General features: G+C 38.4%; 1 protein-coding gene across 1 annotated transcript; it reads left to right on the forward strand.

Annotated features, from left to right (window-relative positions):
- Positions 1–9,123: 9,123 nt before the first annotated feature.
- On the forward strand, positions 9,124–17,698 carry LOC146322144 (uncharacterized). The gene is made up of 16 exons (XM_084727684.1): positions 9,124–9,135; positions 11,076–11,330; positions 11,418–11,609; positions 12,701–12,882; positions 13,013–13,136; positions 13,358–13,480; positions 13,593–13,661; positions 13,775–13,956; positions 14,266–14,583; positions 14,713–14,943; positions 15,233–15,294; positions 15,632–15,746; positions 16,844–16,910; positions 16,960–17,158; positions 17,329–17,389; positions 17,518–17,698. Exons 1-16 carry the CDS (start codon positions 9,124–9,126, stop codon positions 17,696–17,698), a joined length of 2,373 nt encoding a protein of 790 aa, XP_084583810.1.
- Positions 17,699–19,665: the final 1,967 nt, after the last annotated feature.

Consider the following 19,665-nt stretch of genomic DNA (forward strand, 5'->3'; position numbering starts at 1 on the left):
TTTGGCGTTTGATTCAGGCTGAGTTACTCACCTGTGCTGCATTCGTCTTGCTTATTGTGTGTATACATGTGTATTTAGTTGTGTGTAGGTACAGTATGTATGTACTTGTGTATGTCCCCATATGCATATATGTATATATTTTTGCTTTGTTTGTTTAATCTCTTCTTATTTTAAGCTTATTATGCTCATTTGTTTTGTATTTTAAGCTTGTAAAGCACTTTGGTCAACCATGGTTGTTTTAAATGTGCAACAACTTTCTAACACTCCCCTTAAAACTTTCTTCATCAGCTGGTCAAATGATTCAGTGTAATAGAAGATATAATCAAAGGAAACTTACAGTACTGATAAATAATTTCAGCCAAGCTCAGTAAAACCTTAACCAGTGTCAGAACTCGCGTAATTACAAATTTCATGAAGACCCTTGATACAAAATATGAAACTAACAAATATGTACACCTCACAACTATCAAATAAGGACAGAATTACTGACTAAACTAAATGATAATATTGCAAAATCTTGCAATATTATCATTTATACATGGTAATCATTTAAAGTAATGCCTGAATCTCACAAGTTCCAGTTTTGCTGTGACAGAAATGCTCACAGGAGTGAAAACCAAGTGGAAGCCAGACCAGTCAAATAACACCAGGACTGTGTGCTGTCTGTCAGATACTGTGTTTGGTTTAGAGTTGTAGATTGATCCAGTCACCTCAAGAGTCATTTCGGTTCACACTGTGTGCCACTTTGCGCCAGGTGGGGTTTGGTTTCTACCCCATTTCCACTCGGCACACAAACGACAAACACAGCTCATGTTGACGTGAATCGGCGGCTCTGTTCGACAGAATACCACTGATGGAAAAAAACGCAGACTAATAGAAACATATTTCATGCTGCTTGTTGTGCCTGAATCAAAATAGAAAAAGGTTGCTCTCTCATCCAACAGTTTAACAGTTCACCCCAAAGTCAACATATTTTTCCTTTGGCCTGAAACTCTATTTATCCATCTAGTTTGTTTTGGTGTGATTTACCGAGTTTTGGAGATATGAGCTGCAGAGATGTCAGCCTTTTCTTCAGCATGACATGATGCCAAAAAATAGTTAGCAGTGTCTCTTTTCACAGAAGGGTCTGTGCTCTTCTTCAACCACTGGTCTTGAATATTAGAGCAGGGTTACATCAGTAAACTATATTTGTTGCATTTATACACGAGGGACACCTGAAATATTTAAACATACCTGGTAAGTAACCCCATCTACTCCCCCCAAAAAAACCTTAAAAGCTGAAAAATCAGGATGTGTAATCTGCAGATGATGGTTGTTTCTGTATTTCCTGTTATTGTGTCTGCAGCTCCAGGAGGAGAAACTGGATTATCTGTTTGTGTTTCCCCCTCGCCTTTGTGTTGGGATTAGGGACGTTGCTACAAAACATCTGCACATAATGTGTTCACAGTGTGTAAACTACGGTTTGTAGTGACATCACACACTTATCGAGCTGTTGTAGACGTGTGCGTTTCCTTCTTATGTGGAAACAAAGAGGTGACATCTGCCTCAGACTTCTGTCATCCCTCTCGGATCTTTTGTATCAGAGATTTATAAAAAATAAAGAGTTTCCATGTAATAATGTTACTTTTTTCAATACTGGCTTTGTAATACAACCAACAAGATGTGCAACGACTGCCATTAACAGCTGTTTCACACAGCAGATGGCAAAGTTACTTCAAATAAACCACACACACCTGCCCCTGAAAACTCTCTACAGTTAAGAAAAGAAACGCAGTCAAGCTTTAAGGCTTTATTTTCTCACCTGTATTTTAGGTAATATTGGATAACATCTTATCAATGTGAGTCAAAAGTAATGCAAGAAATGTCAAAAAATAAAAATTATGATCTGGAGAAAAAAAAGGAACAAAAAAGTTGCTGAAACATATGATACAAGCACAGTATTGTATTAAGTATCCAGTGTGTAAGATTTACAGAGGATTTTTACGATTCCTGTATGCTTCTCCCACAGACACATAATACGTAGAAGGTGCATTCGACTCTTGACTCTCAAGGTTTTGGATGCTGTGTACCGCTCCACATTCAGGTTTATTACCAGGGATGGTTACATCATTCATCATTACATTTTATATAATAAAGTTGGTTGGTTGTCTCCATCTCAGAGGCGGGACAAGCACATCTACCTGTTGAAAGTGCCGTCATACATTTTATCTGTGTTAGTTTGGTCCTCTGGATCATATCAAATTCGATCAAATATCTGGTTTTCCCTATACGTCCGCTGAGTCTTTACTAAATTGGGAAGATCTGCTTTTATTTTCTGTTCCCGACCATCTGGAGCTCTTTATAAAAAACACTGTAAAAGTCAGTATTCTGGTGCCTCTGGGTGAAATGAAATTCCTGATCAATAACCGCGCTGCCTGTGTTTGTACCTGTTTTACTTGAATCGTTTTAGTATTTGTATGTTGTATTTTTATGATTCATTCTTCACACTACTTAGCTGCTTTCATGGTTTCTTTAGAAGTTTGGAGGCCGTGTTAGCTCTGTTCTAACTATGAGTTAGTCTGGAACTAAACTGAAATAAAAACAAAATAACAAACTAAATTTAAACAGAAAAGAACTCAATCAGTTATTGAACATGTTTTTAAGTTTTTGCATTTTTAAATTAAAAGCTCAAACATTTTACATTGTAGAGGTACAGTCTGTGCACAGTGGTTTTAGACTGAATCTGCAAATTTCATTTGAGGTCATTAGATTGCTTTCCGAATTTCTAAATCCAATTTGTTACAAAAGCCCTAGAACATGGGCTTTTTGGGAGGAATGTGAGGAAGGAGAAGATGTTCTTGATGTGGTTGTTTTGCTGCTTAGCTCTTTGCGGGTAGCATCTGTGTGTGTGTGTGTGCGCATGTGTGCACGCGTGCGTGCATGCATACAGTAGAAATGATGAGAATAACACGTCCTGTTGCTGTTTAAAACCTAATCCCGATCGGGCTGCACTGTAATCTGGCGAGAGGGGGGATTTCTCCGTCCAGCAGATTGACCATGAGGATGTTATTGAGAGGGATGAGGGGCTGGAGGGTGATTACGCCCTCTGTGGGGTGGGAAGAAGGGGGGTGGGGGTGGGAAAGGGCTTTTTTTTTTTTTTAATGGATAGATAGCTCCAAAACTCGGATAACTGGATAAACAGCACTGCAGGCCATGGAGAAAATATGTATTTTGATTTTGGGGTGAACTGTCCCTTTAAATCTAATCTCAGAGTGGAAAATAAATCATTCAAACAGATTGTACCAGAAATCAGGTGCAGTATGGTTCTAATTGTGATTTTATCTATGATAATAGGCATCATGTTATTCTTGGAAAAAAACAGCATATATTTTGGTCCTTGTTGTTCACTGCCTCTGATGGAGCAAATAAATATAAAGAAGTAGCTTTTAGGAGGTGGGGAGGGAGAAGAGGAGAGAGGAGAGGAGACATGAGAGAAGAGGAAGGTTGGTAGGAGATTTGAGAGGAGGAGAACAAAGAGGAAAAAGGAGATGTCTTCTTCTTGGCTCCTTCACCCCATAAGCCCATGTGGTGCTTGTGAACCTCTGGCCTACTTCAGCCTCCTCCATTTTTTATGACACGCACTCAAACAAACTGACGCATACACACACACACACACACGTAACACATAAGCACGTAAACGCTAGAATGACTGCACACACACAAACAGCCATCACAAAACAAAATGAACTGAATGCAACCTGTCAACCTGTGTGATGTGCACACACACACACACACACACACACACACACACACACACACACAGGAGCAACATTTATGCCCTCCTGCACACACAGCACCGAAATGTCAACTATAAAGACATGCATCACCACACATAACCTGAAAAATAGAAAATGACTGTGGTTTGCAGTGCTGACATATGAACGCCATATTTCACAGAGTCAGCTCTCTGTGCAGGTGTACAATGAATGAGATGCACATTAGCATTAATATTCTATATGTTGTCTACAGAAAGGGAGACACAGCCTAGTTGTATTTCTGTTCATGCAGAACTGTCCACAAACTGGTGACACAATGTCTGCAAGTCACCAGAAATATTAACATTAATACAAGCAATTCAGGTCATAAAGGAGCTATAAACTTTGTTTAAAAGTTGATGAATTGCTAAAAATATGTAACATAATAGTAGACTACATTTATGTAATGCCCTCCTTGTCTTCCTGTCACTCAGAGCTACACTACATATGTACTGTACCAGTGTGCTCATCAGGAACTCACCTATACACACAAACACTCACACTGCAGTCTGGAGTTCAGAACACAACAGAAGAAGCTGGTCTTTTTTGAAAAGTTTTAGTCCAGATTCACGTAAGTCACACAATAACACAAACCGACTAACAGACTGAGGAAGTGGTGGACCAACAACTCCTGTGTTTTTGCTAAAGGAGTCTGGTTGCTTTGGAAAGAGTGATCTTTAGCTCAGATACTCCAGTTGAAAAGTCTGTCTGACAGCAAGGTAAAGTGATGAAAATATTCTAAATATAGTCTACGCTTAAAGTGATATTGATTTCTTTAGATAGCTAAATTACGTTTTGTCCGCAGCATTATATTGCTTAACCTCCTATGGAGGTTCAAACAGTGAAACTGGCCTTTCTTTATATTGGGTGCACCCAGTTTTTCTTCTTTTTATAGAGTAAAAGGAGCCCCAGGTCAGGTTCACTTGATGTTGATCACATCTTTTTGCCATGGTACGATTTATTTTTAAAAGCTCTGGTGTGATGTGAGTAATTAATATTTTTTTGTCACCCTAATAAACTCAAAACAAACCATACAGCTCATGACTGTTGAGTCTGCTAACAGTTTAATTTTACCGTCATTTAATTTGACATTAGGACACATTGAGTGAGTTTCCGCTGCCATAATTCCTTGAGACAAAATCTCTGTGCATTAACGCATTACAGAAATGCATCACTGGCTAACTCGCAGAACCATAAACAACCATTAAACAGGTTCAGTTTTTTCATCCTGTTGCAGTTTTTTTTAAACAACAACAGTTGGCAGGAAACAAACTTGGACCTAGACTGTTTCCTAGCAACACACTTCTTATTAAACTGTCTTTATGGTGGTGCAGGTGGTCGGGGTTACAATCGCAGCCAGCGCCCTGGCTCCACGACCTGCAAGACAGAACGCTGGGTACCACAGGCTCACCCCCTGTAACCATGGAACCATCGCTATAGCAACAGGCTCCTCCAACAAAAGGGCAAGGACCTGCGGCAGTTCAGCTGCTGCAGCATTTGAGATACACACATTCACACTCAGACAGACATAATGAAATGTTGAAAAGCATGTTACATGTGAAAAGTAAACACACACATACAGTTTCTTTATCAGCTGAGTTTGAAATTAAATTTTAGCCTGTTTTAATTAGCATTTTAGCCGTTTGGGAGCTGAATATTTGCAGAATAACTTAAAATGAGAACTACTTGAGCAAAAAATAAATATATGTCCATATAGTGCCTTAAAAAATGAAAAGGAAGTAACGAAAAAAGTAGTGTCCCCAGCATGTGCATATTTCTATTGCTGTCTAAAATGTCCATAATGTTTCACTCCTCCAGCGCCCCGCCCTCGCACACATTCTCACTGTCTATTAAGTGTGATGCACTTTTTTATGCTTTTGTACAGTCATGGTCACAGACTTTCTCCACTCATTTGCCAAAAAACACAAAACACATAAGTTAAAAGTTAGTTGAATTTGACTGATGACATCTTTTAAAATCTAGATTCATTATCTTTTTTTTAAGGGACTAAAATACCTTTTGTTGGTGGCACTGGCGGTTTGCTGACCGTCATCTACTGTAGCTAACACACTAACTATTGCTAAGTACCTCATAAAACCCACTTCAAACAGTCCGAACTTAAAGTTGAAATCTGAGGTGAGAGTGTCAGAGAAGGTCAAACCAGAAGGAGGGCAGAGATTTGACAGATCAAGACACGGAGAAAGAAACTGAGAGATGCAAAGAACGGTTGACTTGTAACGTGTAAAGCTCATCAGGAGTGGCAGATTCAGTGCAGATGTGGGAGGCCGGAGGGAGCGGCCATGTTAATTATGAAACATTCTGGGGAATCGAGTGCGTTCACTTACACACACACTCTCACACACACACACACACACACACACACACACACACACACACACACACACGCTCAGTGTGACTGTGAACATATAAAGCCACAACTAGGCTGCTCCTCATGTCTTCAGTTGAGGAGGAGGTGAAGAAGCAAAGCTTTAATGTTCTGGGGGATTGTACAGGACCATGAGTGGCTGATGAATTTGTATTTTTATGTGTGGTCCCAGAAAAAATTATATAAACTGACTGCAGCATTGCTTTTTTCCGATTTATTTAGACGCTACACCAGTGGGTGGCTGCATGATGAAGAAATGAAAAGGATGGATGTTACCGAGGGAACAAGCATTGACCAGAATGAGCAATTAAAGATCAGGGAAGTTAAGAGCTTATAAGTTACAATAACATCTAATGTCAATAAAAATATGTTAAGATGTTGCCGAAAAGTGTTTTTCTCCTGCAAAAGCATCCTAATGTATGGTGACAGTCTGTCGGAACATTGGGTCATATTTCAAGCTAAAATAACATATTTGATAACCCATTAGTTACCATGAGATAACAGCTAATGTTAGAATTCAAGCACTTCCTAGCTAACATTACCATTTTAAAGTGTTACACAATACGATAGTAATAATCGATGAATCTACACTTATCGACCACTTTATTAGGTACATCTTGCTAATACCGGGTTGGACTCATTTTTGCCTTCAGAACTACCTTAATTCTACCACGTGATTGGCAGTGTTGGGACTAACCATTATTTTTTGCAGTAACTAGTAATCTAACGCATTATTTTTAAAATTCAGTAACTCAGTTAACGTTACTACATGATGCGTTACTCCGTTATTTTACGTTATTTTTTGTGTAGTCTCGGCTAGAGACTGAGCTGAGTGTGTGTGTGTGTGTGTGTGTGTGTGTGTGTGTGTGTGTGTGTAGGGGGGAGAAGACACGCCGTGTGGGCGTGTCTGTTTATAACACCGGTATCATCATGGCGTAGGCGGCGGAGCCCAAGTCAAGTTTCTTTACATGGAGATATTCTCACTACTTGACCTTTGTCGAGCACGAAGACAAGAACGTTTTAGTTAAATGTAAGTTGTTGAAATTAAGGCTATAAAGGCATTAATGGGAGACTTTTTTTTTCATAGTAACTAAAAAGTTACTTTTCACAGTACTGCATTACCTTTTGGTGTAAGTAATCAGTAAAGTAACTGAGTTACTTTTGAAATAAAGTAACTAGTAATGGTAACTAGTTACTGGTTTTCAGTAACTAGCACAACACTGGTGATTGGTTGATTAGATATTTGCATTAACAACCAGTTGAACAGGTGTACCTGATGAAGTGGCCGGTGAGTGTAAGTTCATGGGTTTTGTTTTGATTTATTTTTGTGTCTCCAGGCTGTCTCTCCAACTTGTGTATTAATACTGTTGAAGTGACAAGTTTAGGTTTGTGATTATTCTGCTTGGGATAAACCTAAACTATCAAATCAATCCCAAGAATTCTATGTATATTTAAATAATAAATCATAATAAATCATACTCTATCACATGCTGTGGATTAAAGTAGCATCACAGCAATGATTCATGACATGTATGAAGTCTTCATGAGGTCTTGTTCCACCTCCCACGAAGTGATGCAGGCTGATGGACTCATTTTACATCCAGACTTCATCTCATTGTTTGCTTCACTGAACAAATACTGACGCGAGAGCAAATTTCAGCAGACACGCGTCAATCATGTTACTCTCCGCTGCCCGCCTCACTCATATCATTTGAATATGAGAGGAAGAGACAGTGAAAGCTCAAACAATATCAGATCTGTGCCTAAATATAGAGACATCTGACGTCAGCAGCACTTTAGACTGTAGAGTGACAGACTGTCTTGTAACGAAAAGGTCACGGTTTGAGCCGTCGTGTCAAGTTAAAATGCCCTTGTGTAAAACAGTCAGCCCTGTCTCCCTCACTGGCTGTCAGATATTCTCAGTAGGAGCATCAGCAAAATGCAAATTGGTCAGTTTTTCTCTGTCTTCAGTCTGTTTTTTTTTTTGTTTTTTTCTGCTCTAGAAACCCGTCCAGGACAGCAGCAGCTTGGAGGTTTGAGAATCTGCATAGTTGCCAGTTTGAACTCCACATGGACTGAAAGATAATCAAACCAAGACGGAGGGTAGAAAGCTGTATATTTTAATTTTTTTTATTATTATTTCAAGGCAACTTACTTTAATAGATTTGAGTTTTGAGCCCAACTCAAACTCTTAAGTTTTGAAAAAGTTTTAACACCTAATTTGGGGAGATCTAGTTCACTTATTTAGATAAACTTGAATCTCTGAATCCCAAAAATTGTTGAGTAAACTAACTGAGGTGAAAGTGATTAGTGGTTAATAATTTAAGACTTTCATTTGCAGCCATTTAATTTTCAAACACCCAAACTGTGAACACAGTCAAAGATTCGTGTTTATCTAAAAAGGAAACAAAAGATTAAAGGTCAGCAAAAGTTCATTTCAAAACTTAAAGGAGAAGTGTGTGATTTCCAGTGACATCTAACGTTCCAACCTTAGATTGCAACTAAGAGGATTTACCCCGACACCGCCCCTCTCTCACCAAGAGTACGGTGGCCGTCAGCAGACAAAATGGCGAGCGAAAGCTGTGAAAACGTTTGTCCTCCATCAGTGATTTCCTTCGTGTAAACGCTATGCGGATGTTGATTCGTGTTTTGCCGTTTCCTGTCATGCTTGCGTTTACTTTCTTCGCGTCTCCGCTTCTTGGATGACGGGGATTCACTGTCCGCTGCTTTTTGTTCTGGTACAGTGTATGTATGATCCTCCATTTGTCAAAACTGTGCCAGTCAAGGTTCACAACGCTAAATGATCTGCCAGCAATCACCCGCGTCTATCTCCCCGTCTACTTCCGTGTTTACGCTGCGGCGTCTACTTAAGGTCGCCATGGGCTTCCCAAGACTCACTGTTAGTGCAGTTTGTCCGCTCTGCGCTGCCGTAGACGGCGCAGGATGATGATCTCCGTAAGGCGACCCGACCGTATGTAACTATAAATGGCTATTTCTAAAGTAACGGGAACATATTGATTATGAGTTTACGTTGATTGATAATAATAAATAACATACTTATATAATATATCTCATTTATGTACATAAATTCCTGTAATTATTACACACTGGTCCTTTAAGAGATTGATTCAGAACTCAAAAATACAGTGAAGGCAGTTGTTTTGAAATGATGAGTTTTCTCAACTTTTTTAAAAACGTGCTCTTTCTATACAGTTATTTATTATATTATATTATTAATACAGTTATTATTGCCACCAGGTGTGATTTTCATGAAATCAGTGATTTACAGTATGCAGACCTGAAGAGCCTGTGTTTTCATTTTAGCCATTAAATAGAAGCAGGAGGAGATTATTCTTTTGATAATAAAATTTTTTACTTTATAGTTTGTGGTTATTATCATGTAAGAATTACTCCTTTTGTCCAAAGGTGCCTCAAAAATCAACAAATTATGAAAGTTCCCTATAGCCACTTAAAATATATCTACATATGAATAAATAAAAGCAGCTGAGACATTTTTTCATTTTACAGTAATAAGATGTGTTAATACTTTTTTTAGTAGAGTAGTTATAGACTAATTAAAAACTAGCACACCATAATCACTTTAATGTGTTTTTTCTCACCGTAAATGAGAATAATGATGTAAAAATGACCATTCTCTTTAATACCGCAAATCGCAACTACAGATGCAATATTAGTCAAAACAACTGCAATATCATATTTCCTCAGAATCGTTCAGTTTGATCAGAAAGAATCAAAATAACATTTTTCTGCAGTGGCTCACAAATCAAAAAGATTTAATATGTTTGTTTTTTCTTCATGTGAAACCAAATCTATTAAAAATGCAATGCTGTAAAGAATACAGTATTTGTTTATGGTAATTCTGCAAGCAGCCATATTTGTATCATCATTAACATAATGAAGGTTCTATATGCGGAATGTAGCATATTGCTGCACTGTGATGTCATCAGAGACTTTAGAATGATGTGATGTCACTTCAGAAATCAGTCAGTTCAACCTGTTCGTTAGAGAGAAATACAAGTCAACTTCAAGATTTTAACTTGAACAGTTCAGCGAGAACACTGAGAGAACACTGAGAGAACACTGAGAGAACACTGCTGATATCAAGCAAAATGGTAAGTTGGTTAAATTTGCTTGTTTCAGTGTAAATAGTTTATAAATTTACCTTCAAGGATGATTTCAAACATCTGGTTGCAAAAAAAACGTGCATATTTCTGTTTACATGTAATTTAGCCTCACTTAATTCACATCTGGATTCCACAAATAATAGAAATAATGTTCTTTATTTGACCGTATTAGACACTTTATTAGAACCTCATTCGACTTTATTAGATGGTAATTTGGGACACATAACAACAGAACTGTACTGTAAAATAAAGTGAAACATGTCCCTAATTACCCTCTAATGAAGGCTAATAAAGAGCCTAATATTCTCTAAGAATAAACATATTATTTCTAGAATTAGTACCAATGTCTAATTTGATTAAAAAAACAAACAAAAAAAAACAAAAAAAAAAACAACAACAACAAACTATTATTGAAGTGAGTTGCCTTGAAATTTTTCATTTTTTGGAGCCATCAGTATTATGGTTTCTTAACCAGTTAAAAACTTCTCATCGTACAGATACTCATAAGTATCTATTATCATTATGATTATCATCATTATTATCAGAGTTTACAATTTGTTGATATATGTATTTGGTCTGATTATAAAGAAGTAATTTTAATGGATTTAAATTGAGATGTTCCATTTAAATGTAGTTCTTAAAAAGTATTTATAATCAGCTATCACAACAAAATCCTTGTTAACGCTTGTTTTCCTGTTTTATGGGACAAAATGGTCTCATGTTGTGTCCATCTCTTTCTTTCTCCTCTAGACGACCAGTTACAGATACACAGCTCAGACCACAACAACATCTGAAGAGGATGGGACCACATCCTCCTCTTCAGATGAGGACGCCAAACCCTACCTAGGCATCCTTTACTCCCCCACCTCGGAGTACTGGATTCAGGCCTACTTGGGGCAGGGCGTGTACGGACAAGTCCTCAAGTGTGTGAAGGCAGCCACCAGGGAAACAGTGGCTGTGAAGGTCATGAAGGACAGCAACTTAACACCCGAGATAGAGAACGAGGTAAAGTAGAAGCAGCGTTTGTCTTTCATTTGTTCTGTACGATTCTTCAGATTTGCTTCACCTCTAAACATCTCCTTTGTTCCCCAGTTGGACATACTTAGTCACCTGAGAGAATTTGATCCAGACAAATACAACTTCGTCCAATTCAGAGACATGTTCGTGGACAGTGGGAGGGTTTGTCTTGAGTTTGAACTACTGGACACGAATCTGTGGGATTTCGTAGAAAGAAGACCTTCTCGCAGTCTCTCCGTGAAAGAGATACGCCCGATCCTGCACCAGGTAAGTCCCACTTTCCTTCATAATACAGTTATACCACAATAGGTTTACAGTGTAAAAACAAGAGAATTTCAAAAAGTTTGAAAATGTTTCTCCAACAAATGATGTTTTGTTGAGATAATTTATGTTTCTTCTTTAAGTAAACTTAAATCTTTGAGTTTAGACCCTCCACACCCACCGTATTTCAGAAATTGTTGACTAAACTCATTGAATTGAAAGTGAATAATGTTTATATATATATATATATATAATAATTTGATATTTCCAAATGAAATAAATACATTTTTAGGTGGACAGTCTAAAACTGAACGCTTCAAGTTCATCTGCTGAAGGAATGTAAATTATCTCAAAAGAAGATTATAGGTTGGCAAAACTTTGTTTAGTGTATTTCAAAACTTAAGTGTTTGTGTTTGTAAAAGACCCACAGCAGGTGTACATGCAAGAATACCTGTAAAATACAATCTAGTTGTGCTAAGGGGTTCTCAAAGTGCGGCCCACAGACCAATGGTGGCCCTCAGTAGGGTTACATTTGAATTCAAGTCTGTTATTTGGGAAAGCACAGATAATGCGATAGAGATGGATATTTCTTCTGCCCAAAACTGCTTGTTATTATTTGGGGGGAAAAAAAGTGCATATACATTAATTAATCACTAATTTAATGAATGACCCAGCGAGCACACTAAGTAACACAAATCAAATGCAAACTTAGTTAGTCAAAAATAAAAATGAAGACAGAGATGAATTGTTTTGCAGTGTGCATCTGTAAAAGGAATTGATAACTGTGGAGGCACATGTTTTTGATGGATCAGACTATCTGATCTGACATAAAATAGATGCATTATATTTGAATAATTTCATGTTAGCACTTTCACTTTCAGTAGACTTAAAATACATTAAATACACTATTCTCCCCCTTGAGAGGCGTTTCTGTTTCTGTTCTACTGAGTGTAATTAAGTAATTTGCCCTGAAAAGACTCTGAGCTCAGATCTTAGTCACAGATGTCTTCAAAACTCAGCAAAGCCTGTATTTAGAAATATCAACTGATGTGAAGTACAGTGACTGACCTGTTTACCTGATTTATTTCTGACTTCAGATGGCCACAACTCTAGAATTACTGAGGAACCAAGGGGTTGCGCATACAGACCTCAAACCGGACAACATCATGCTGGTGGACCACGCAAACCAGCCATGGAGGACTAAAATGATTGACTTTGGACTGGCCTGCTTTGTCTCAGAGTCAGAGTGGGGTAATTACCTCCAGCCACGCAATTACAGGTAAGAAATCAGTCACATTGATTCTCAACACACTCGCGTTGAGACTTATAGGTTTAGATTTTAATTCCAACAAAGCAGGTGAAACAAAAAGCTAAAACGATGTGTTTATATTTCTTTCTCTTCTCTTAAGGTCTCCAGAGGTTATCCTGGGAATTCCCTTTACAGCAGCTGCTGACATGTGGTCTTTGGGCTGCATTGCTGCAGAGCTGTTCCTGGGCTCCATGCTGTATCCTGGCAACAACGAATACGAAATGGTACGTGTTGAATGCCAGCAAAAAAAGTTTCATTCAAATTATTGTTTTTTTCGGTACATAACCAGGATAATGTGCAATGACCTGATCGTTATGGTGGAAAAATAAGTCCTGCATCATTCTATCAGGATTTATGTCACAATAACGACCTGCTCACTATGCATTATCCCTTACTTATATGTTTGAAGTGTACCTGACATTGTGACTTTGTCTTCTGCCCACAGTTACGATATATAATCCAGACTCAGGGTAACCTGCCGCAGCGAATTCTCAACTATGGAATTAAGACTAGGTGTTTTTTCCGGAGAAGGAGACGTCGTCAACGTAAACGTGTGTGGACATTAAAGGTACGAACACTCAGCGCTTTTACCTAAAACGTCTTGCTGTCTGGTCTTTCCATCGTATGCCGCTCACTGTGTTTGGAACAGATTAAAACAATCAAATGTGTTTTCTCTTTAGACGCCAAAGGAATGTGGATACGCCAACTGGAAGAGAGACAATATCGACTCACTGGACAGTATGAAGAATGTATGGCATCTCATTTGACTCGCCAGATTTTTTCAAACATGATAACATTTGCCACAAATTACCATGACCAATTAAGAGATTTTGACTTACCTTTGTGATCTGTTCTGGTTCAGATAAGACCACCATGTTATCTGGAGAACAACATGGCGGAAAAGGAGGATCGGGACAACTTCATAGATCTGCTTAAGAGCATGCTTCATCTGGACGTCGATAAAAGGATAACACCTGCCCAGCTTCTTCAGGATCCATTCATCACCATGAAAGATCTCACGTCCAACTACCCCAACAGCTTCTAGTAAGTCTACATAAAAATGTCCACGGTGGATTTTCTTCTAGAGGTGGCAAAAGAACAAACTTTATTTACTCAAATAGAAGTACTTGTGTAAAAAGAAAAGTCGTATATGTCTTGTTACATCTTTTAGGTTGTTTTCATCTTGTTATGTCTTGTAATGTTGTATTTGTCTTGTTACACCTTTTGCATCATTTTTGTAGAACTAAAAAGTTGTCGGAAAAAGAAATACTCAAGTAGAGTACAGATACTTCTACTTAAATACAACAGTGAAGTGTTAATACTAACTCAGTTCCCATCTCTTTTTTCCTGCAGTGTGAAATCGTGCTATGAACTGATGCAAGTCTGTGAGGATCTGAGTCTGAACCCTCCAGCCACAGATCCGTGGCTGAACCCACAGCCTTCAACCAGCACGGCCTACCAGGACCAGCAAGGCTTTCGCCAGGCGCCGCCCGCTTGGCACAGTCGAGAAGAGCATCCCGCTGTAGTGGGGATCACATCGGACTTATCCAGCAGCCTCTCCATCGATAATGACAAGAGTAAATCACAACCCGTCCAGTCAGGAGCTCAGTCCTCTACAGATAGAGTTAGACCTGCCAGAAAAAGGCGGAGGGACACATCCAGTGGAGAAAGGTAAGTGCTGTCTGGCTATATTCTACTGATTTTTATGATTTACCAAATCCACAATTTGATATGAATTTCGATTTATAAGATTTTTTATTTTTATTTTTAGTACATGTCTAATAGTATTTGTTTATGCAGAAGCCCAACAAGCAAGCCGCCAGAGAGGAAGAGGATGAAGATGGACTTACGCAAACCCATGCGTCAAAAAAAGCCAAGGGCCCCTTTTTACATCCGGAAGAGGAAGTTGGAGAGGATTAGAAAACTACGCCAAAACAGACAAGCTACCACTGACGATGTGAAGGGGTCAAATCAAATCAAATCACAGGACCAATGGACTTGGGAAAATCTAAAGGAATACAGTGACAGAAAGTAAGTATTATGACATGTCTCTCTACATGCTAAAGGGAAAGTTCACACCATTTGAACTGAGGTTCTCATCAGGGATGTCAGTTTGTACGCCCCCAGTTTGGAGAAGCAGAGAGGGGCACTGTGCTTTTGACACACCAAAGTCACACAATAACACAAAAAAACAACAGATTGAAAGGAAGCAATATCTGGCTTTATTCTAACACACTGGCCCTCTCTACATCTTCTAACTAACCCTTTAAAGTTTAAGAGACTCGAACAATAATCTGTTTTTTTTTTTTTTTTTTTACAGAAGTCCAGATACCCACTCACCAGAGGAGAAGAAGAAGACGGACGCTGTGCAGACACTCAAAGGTAGGCTCTTCTATGGCAACACATTTTGGGACCTGTTGCACCAGCTGAACAAAAGTTTGATCATTAAGTTTAAGAGTGTAAAATTAACAAAAAACTGATATGTTGGAACTAGTTTGTTTTATACTAAACTCAACTCTTTATTCAGCTGCACCATTATAATTATAATAACCAATTATTTTAAAATCAGTGGACAACAATCTTTAAATCTGATCTGAAATCAAGAGCTGATGTTTAACAAGCATCAGTTTTGTCAGCATGATGGTGAAGTAAGACTCTGCTCATCAACATGAACCTTGACTCTGTAAGCATTACAACGCCACGTTTTTACTTTTTCCAGATTTACCTCAAGACTCCAGAGAGGCTCCAGCTGAGGTCAAATCCATCACGTCTGCAGTGAAGCCTCAGAGGAAGAGAACCTGGGCCACTTTTATAGACTCATACACTGGACTCGGGTAGGTGTTACTGACTTGTCTGAACTGATTGGGTCTCACGCATGAATCGTTCACACGCACAGATTTAAAGGACTTTGTGGCGTTTATCAATAGTTTCGTACGTCCACTTTGTTCTTAGGAACAAAAGTCAGCTTGTGCTTTGTGCTGTTAAATGTCAATAATAGAGATGAAACGATATATTAAATATTGCAATAAGAAAATGTCTCAATACTGCGCTGGACTTTGTCGATATCTACCGTGATATTACGTGGTGAATTATTTTATTTTATTATTGTTCATTTATGCCAGTTTTTGCACATGCTTCGATCATGGCTGCTACTTTTATGTTATTCAGTAAAGCATGAAAAGCAGAAGTTAAAAGGAAAAACAGATTTTATGCAACCAAAAACATCACACGCATCAGATTTATCATTTAATAAACTTTTTCTTTTCTTAAACTTTTTCTTTTTCTTTTCTGATACCGTGATAAATGTCGTATCGTTGACTTTTATCTTGATCCCTTAATACCTAATAACCTACCTATCTAATAATTTACTTATGAAATCACAGGAGAAAAATGTTTACACAAGTGTTAGGGATGCAAAATATATGCGCCTTCCTTTATTGATTATTGGTAACATAAACAATAAATTAATGAATCAATTGTTATGAAGAAAACATAAAAATTTAAGATGAAACACTTCAGCAGCATATTCAGGGGAGTAAGAACTAGAGCTGCAATGATTTTATAAATCAGTTGATTGTTAATTGTCTATTTTCACTGTTAATCATTTTGACTTTACTTTTAAATGTAAAATGGAAGAAATCTCTCATTATTTCTGCTTCTCTGATCTGCTGCTGCTGCTTCTTCATTCTCATTTTATGGCCCAACAACTAATTAATTAATGGATAAACTTAATAATGAAAATAGGCTTTAGTTGCAGCCTTTGTAAGAACAAACTTGACAGTCAGTGTCGTTTTAATGAATCCCATGTAGGATACTTGTATTTTTTAATCTTACTGAAGAAAAATAAGAAATAAGAAAAAATTCACGCATGAGCTAATTAAGCTAAACTGATGTTCAAGTTCACGAGATTCAAACGTGTCTAATTCTGCAGAACTCCAGTCACTGGTTCATCAGAGAGGAAGCGGAGGAAGATGAGCCATCATGACGATTCACAGGAGGCTCCGACTGCAGCGTCTTAACCGTGAGGTTGAAATAAAACCCATGAAGAAGACGAGGAAGAGGAGTCTTGACGATTCACAGGAGGCTCCGACTGCAGCGTCTAACTGTGAGGCTGAAATAAAACACACGAGGAAGAGGAATCTTGACGATTCACAGGAGGCTCCCATTGAGACGCCGTCTACTGAGGTGGAAATAAAACCTAGTAGAAAGAGGAAGAGGAGCACGGATGAGGAGGAGACGCAAACAAGTAAGCTCATCTCAACCGTCTCCTGTATAAAATTTTCTTGTATAAAAGTTTGTTGAAACTCTGTGAATCTATCATGTATTGTGACACCGCTTCCTAACTAGCAGCAGTGCAAGCGGTGTGGTAAAACTCTGTTGAACGTCAACTTACTTGTTTTGTTTTTTACCTCGCAGAGAAGCGGAACAAGTCCGTCATTTCGTCCAGCAAGTCTAAAGACTCATCGAGTGACGACAAGTACGTGTTACGTCACATGCCTGTTTAGATTTGACTGCACTGGGACTTAGTATTTGTACTTAGTTACTTCTCACCTCTGGCGATATGAGTTTAAGAGGCTCAACAGCTTTGTCTCTCTGTGAGTGCAGAAGTGTAGAAAACGAAGTTCTGAGGAGGATACGTGAGGATGGATCGTGGACGGAGCGAGGACGGACCGAGGATGCAGCGAGGAAGGACAAAGGACGGAGCAAGGATGGATCGCAGACGGAGCGAGGAAGGACAGAGGACGGAGTGAGGACGGACGGCAGCAGGAAGACATCAGGGGTGTGAGTAACACCTGCACAGGTGAAGCCAGCTCAGTATTAACAGCACCAGGTTTTTTAGCCCGCCCGACACCCGAATATCTCAGGAAGGGAGTTCCCTCTTGTGCGGTCCTTCCCGAGGTTTCTTCCAGGCTATACCCTCTAAAAGGGTCACAGTTTGGGAGTTTTTTCTTGCCCGCTTGAGGGAGGTGTCGTAACTGCGTGGGCTAAACTATAATATTATCTTGATATTTTCCAGCCTGGACATTTAACATCATTAAATTCCACCTGATTAATTGGACAGTTTAGAAAGCAGGCGTTACTATCTTTGCACACTAAGTCTGTATGTTCATAGATTACATACCGTAATACATACTGTAATAGGGTAACTTTGATACTCATTTTTCGGTGACTTTGTGCCTAAGTGACTAATGGCAGCAAGTAGTGAGGGAGACCGTTGCAGCCAGCAGGAGCAAAACTGAACTGTGAGGTAATCTGGTCCCTCCAGCTGGCTGCACGCTGTCAAAGTCTGTCCACTGAAGGTGTTTGTTTTTGCCACTGATAGGCTCAGATTGTCATTATTGTGTTTCTGACAACATTATGGAAAGGATCCCTACAGAGATAGACTTTTTAAAGAGCAAGATCAGCTTTGTCATGTCTGTTTGCTCTCGCCAAACAAATTAGAATCAACAAACTAGAATCCCTATTGCGGCATGGTGGCACAGTCATTAGCAACAAAAAAGCTTCTATGTTAGAAGATAACCATGATAAAATTAATAAAATAAAATAAAATAAAATAAAATCGAATACCTTGATTGGCCTAAAAGGAAGTCTGGTTAGTTTGGTGAAAGCAATAACAGCTGTTTCTGGTTAAACCAAACTTGCGTTAAAAAGAGTGATCCTTTCCATAATCTAGTCAAACACACACGTTAACTTTTTGTAGCTAGCTAGGAAACAATGCAATGTTTTCTTACCTTTGTAGCTAGCTAGAAAACAATATAATATGTTAACTTTGTTGCTAGCTAGGAGACAATGTAACATGTTAACTTTTTAGCTAGCTAGCAAACAATATAATGTTCTCTTCTAGTAAACAATTTTTCATTTTTTATTTAAAATTTTTTAAACTTTTTAGCTAGCTTGGAAATGTAATGTGTTTAAATTTTTTAATCGGAGATTAAATTAATATTTGTTGGTGCAACCCAGCCTTAATGTTTGTTTAATCAGCAACAGCTGTATGATTCCTCTCATCAAACTAACCAGACTCCCTCTGGCGGCACAGTGGATCAGTGGTTTGCGCTGTCACCTCACAACAAGAACGTTCTGGGTTTTCAACCAAACCAGACTTGGTGATTGTTGGAATAGTGGAAAGACGACCCAAAATTTTGGGTGATTTTTCTTTTTGTTTCTGTCATGTTTAAATGAAGATAATGAAAATTACAGTTTTACAGGGGGGAGTAGTGGTGTCACAATACCAGTATAGAAGATAACCATGATAAAATTGAATATCTTGATTGGCCTAAAAGGAAGTCTGGTTAGTTTGGTGAAAGCAATAACATCTGTTTCTAGTTAAACCAAACTTCTGCGATCTTTTCCATAATCTTGTCTTGCCTTCTCCTGGACCAATTTCAAAAATGATCGTCCCCATTAGTCACTTACACACAAAACCACAGGAAAATACGTATAGTTAAAAAAAAAAAATTATATATCGCCACTAATATAAATAAAAATAAATGACACTTCTCTCCAAAACATCAACTTTTCATGAGGTAAGAAATACAGCCGTTTTCCGCTTTGTAAACGGGTTGTTTGGCTAAAGAAACAGAAGTGTCTCTAGTCATGAAGGTGCATCCTCTCCTTCAGTTTTAGCAAACAATTCAAAACCATCAAATTTGGGGATAAGCGTTTTTCACAGGACAGCGACGATATAATACAAAATAAAAGTTACCCTTTAAGTTTTTCAGTGAAATTACAGACAGCTGAAATGGCAATTTTATT

The sequence above is a fragment of the Lutjanus erythropterus genome, chromosome 9 (assembly GCF_056507025.1).
Source record: "Lutjanus erythropterus isolate fLutEry1 chromosome 9, fLutEry1.hap2, whole genome shotgun sequence".
NCBI classification, from domain to species: Eukaryota; Metazoa; Chordata; class Actinopteri; order Lutjaniformes; family Lutjanidae; genus Lutjanus; species Lutjanus erythropterus.

Coding starts and splice junctions, on each gene's coding strand:
- LOC146322144 (XM_084727684.1), top strand. Junction 11,610..12,700: donor TACGCCCGATCCTGCACCAG/GTAAGTCCCACT, acceptor TTCTGACTTCAG/ATGGCCACAACTCTAGAATT. Junction 13,662..13,774: donor CACTGGACAGTATGAAGAAT/GTATGGCATCTC, acceptor GTTCTGGTTCAG/ATAAGACCACCATGTTATCT.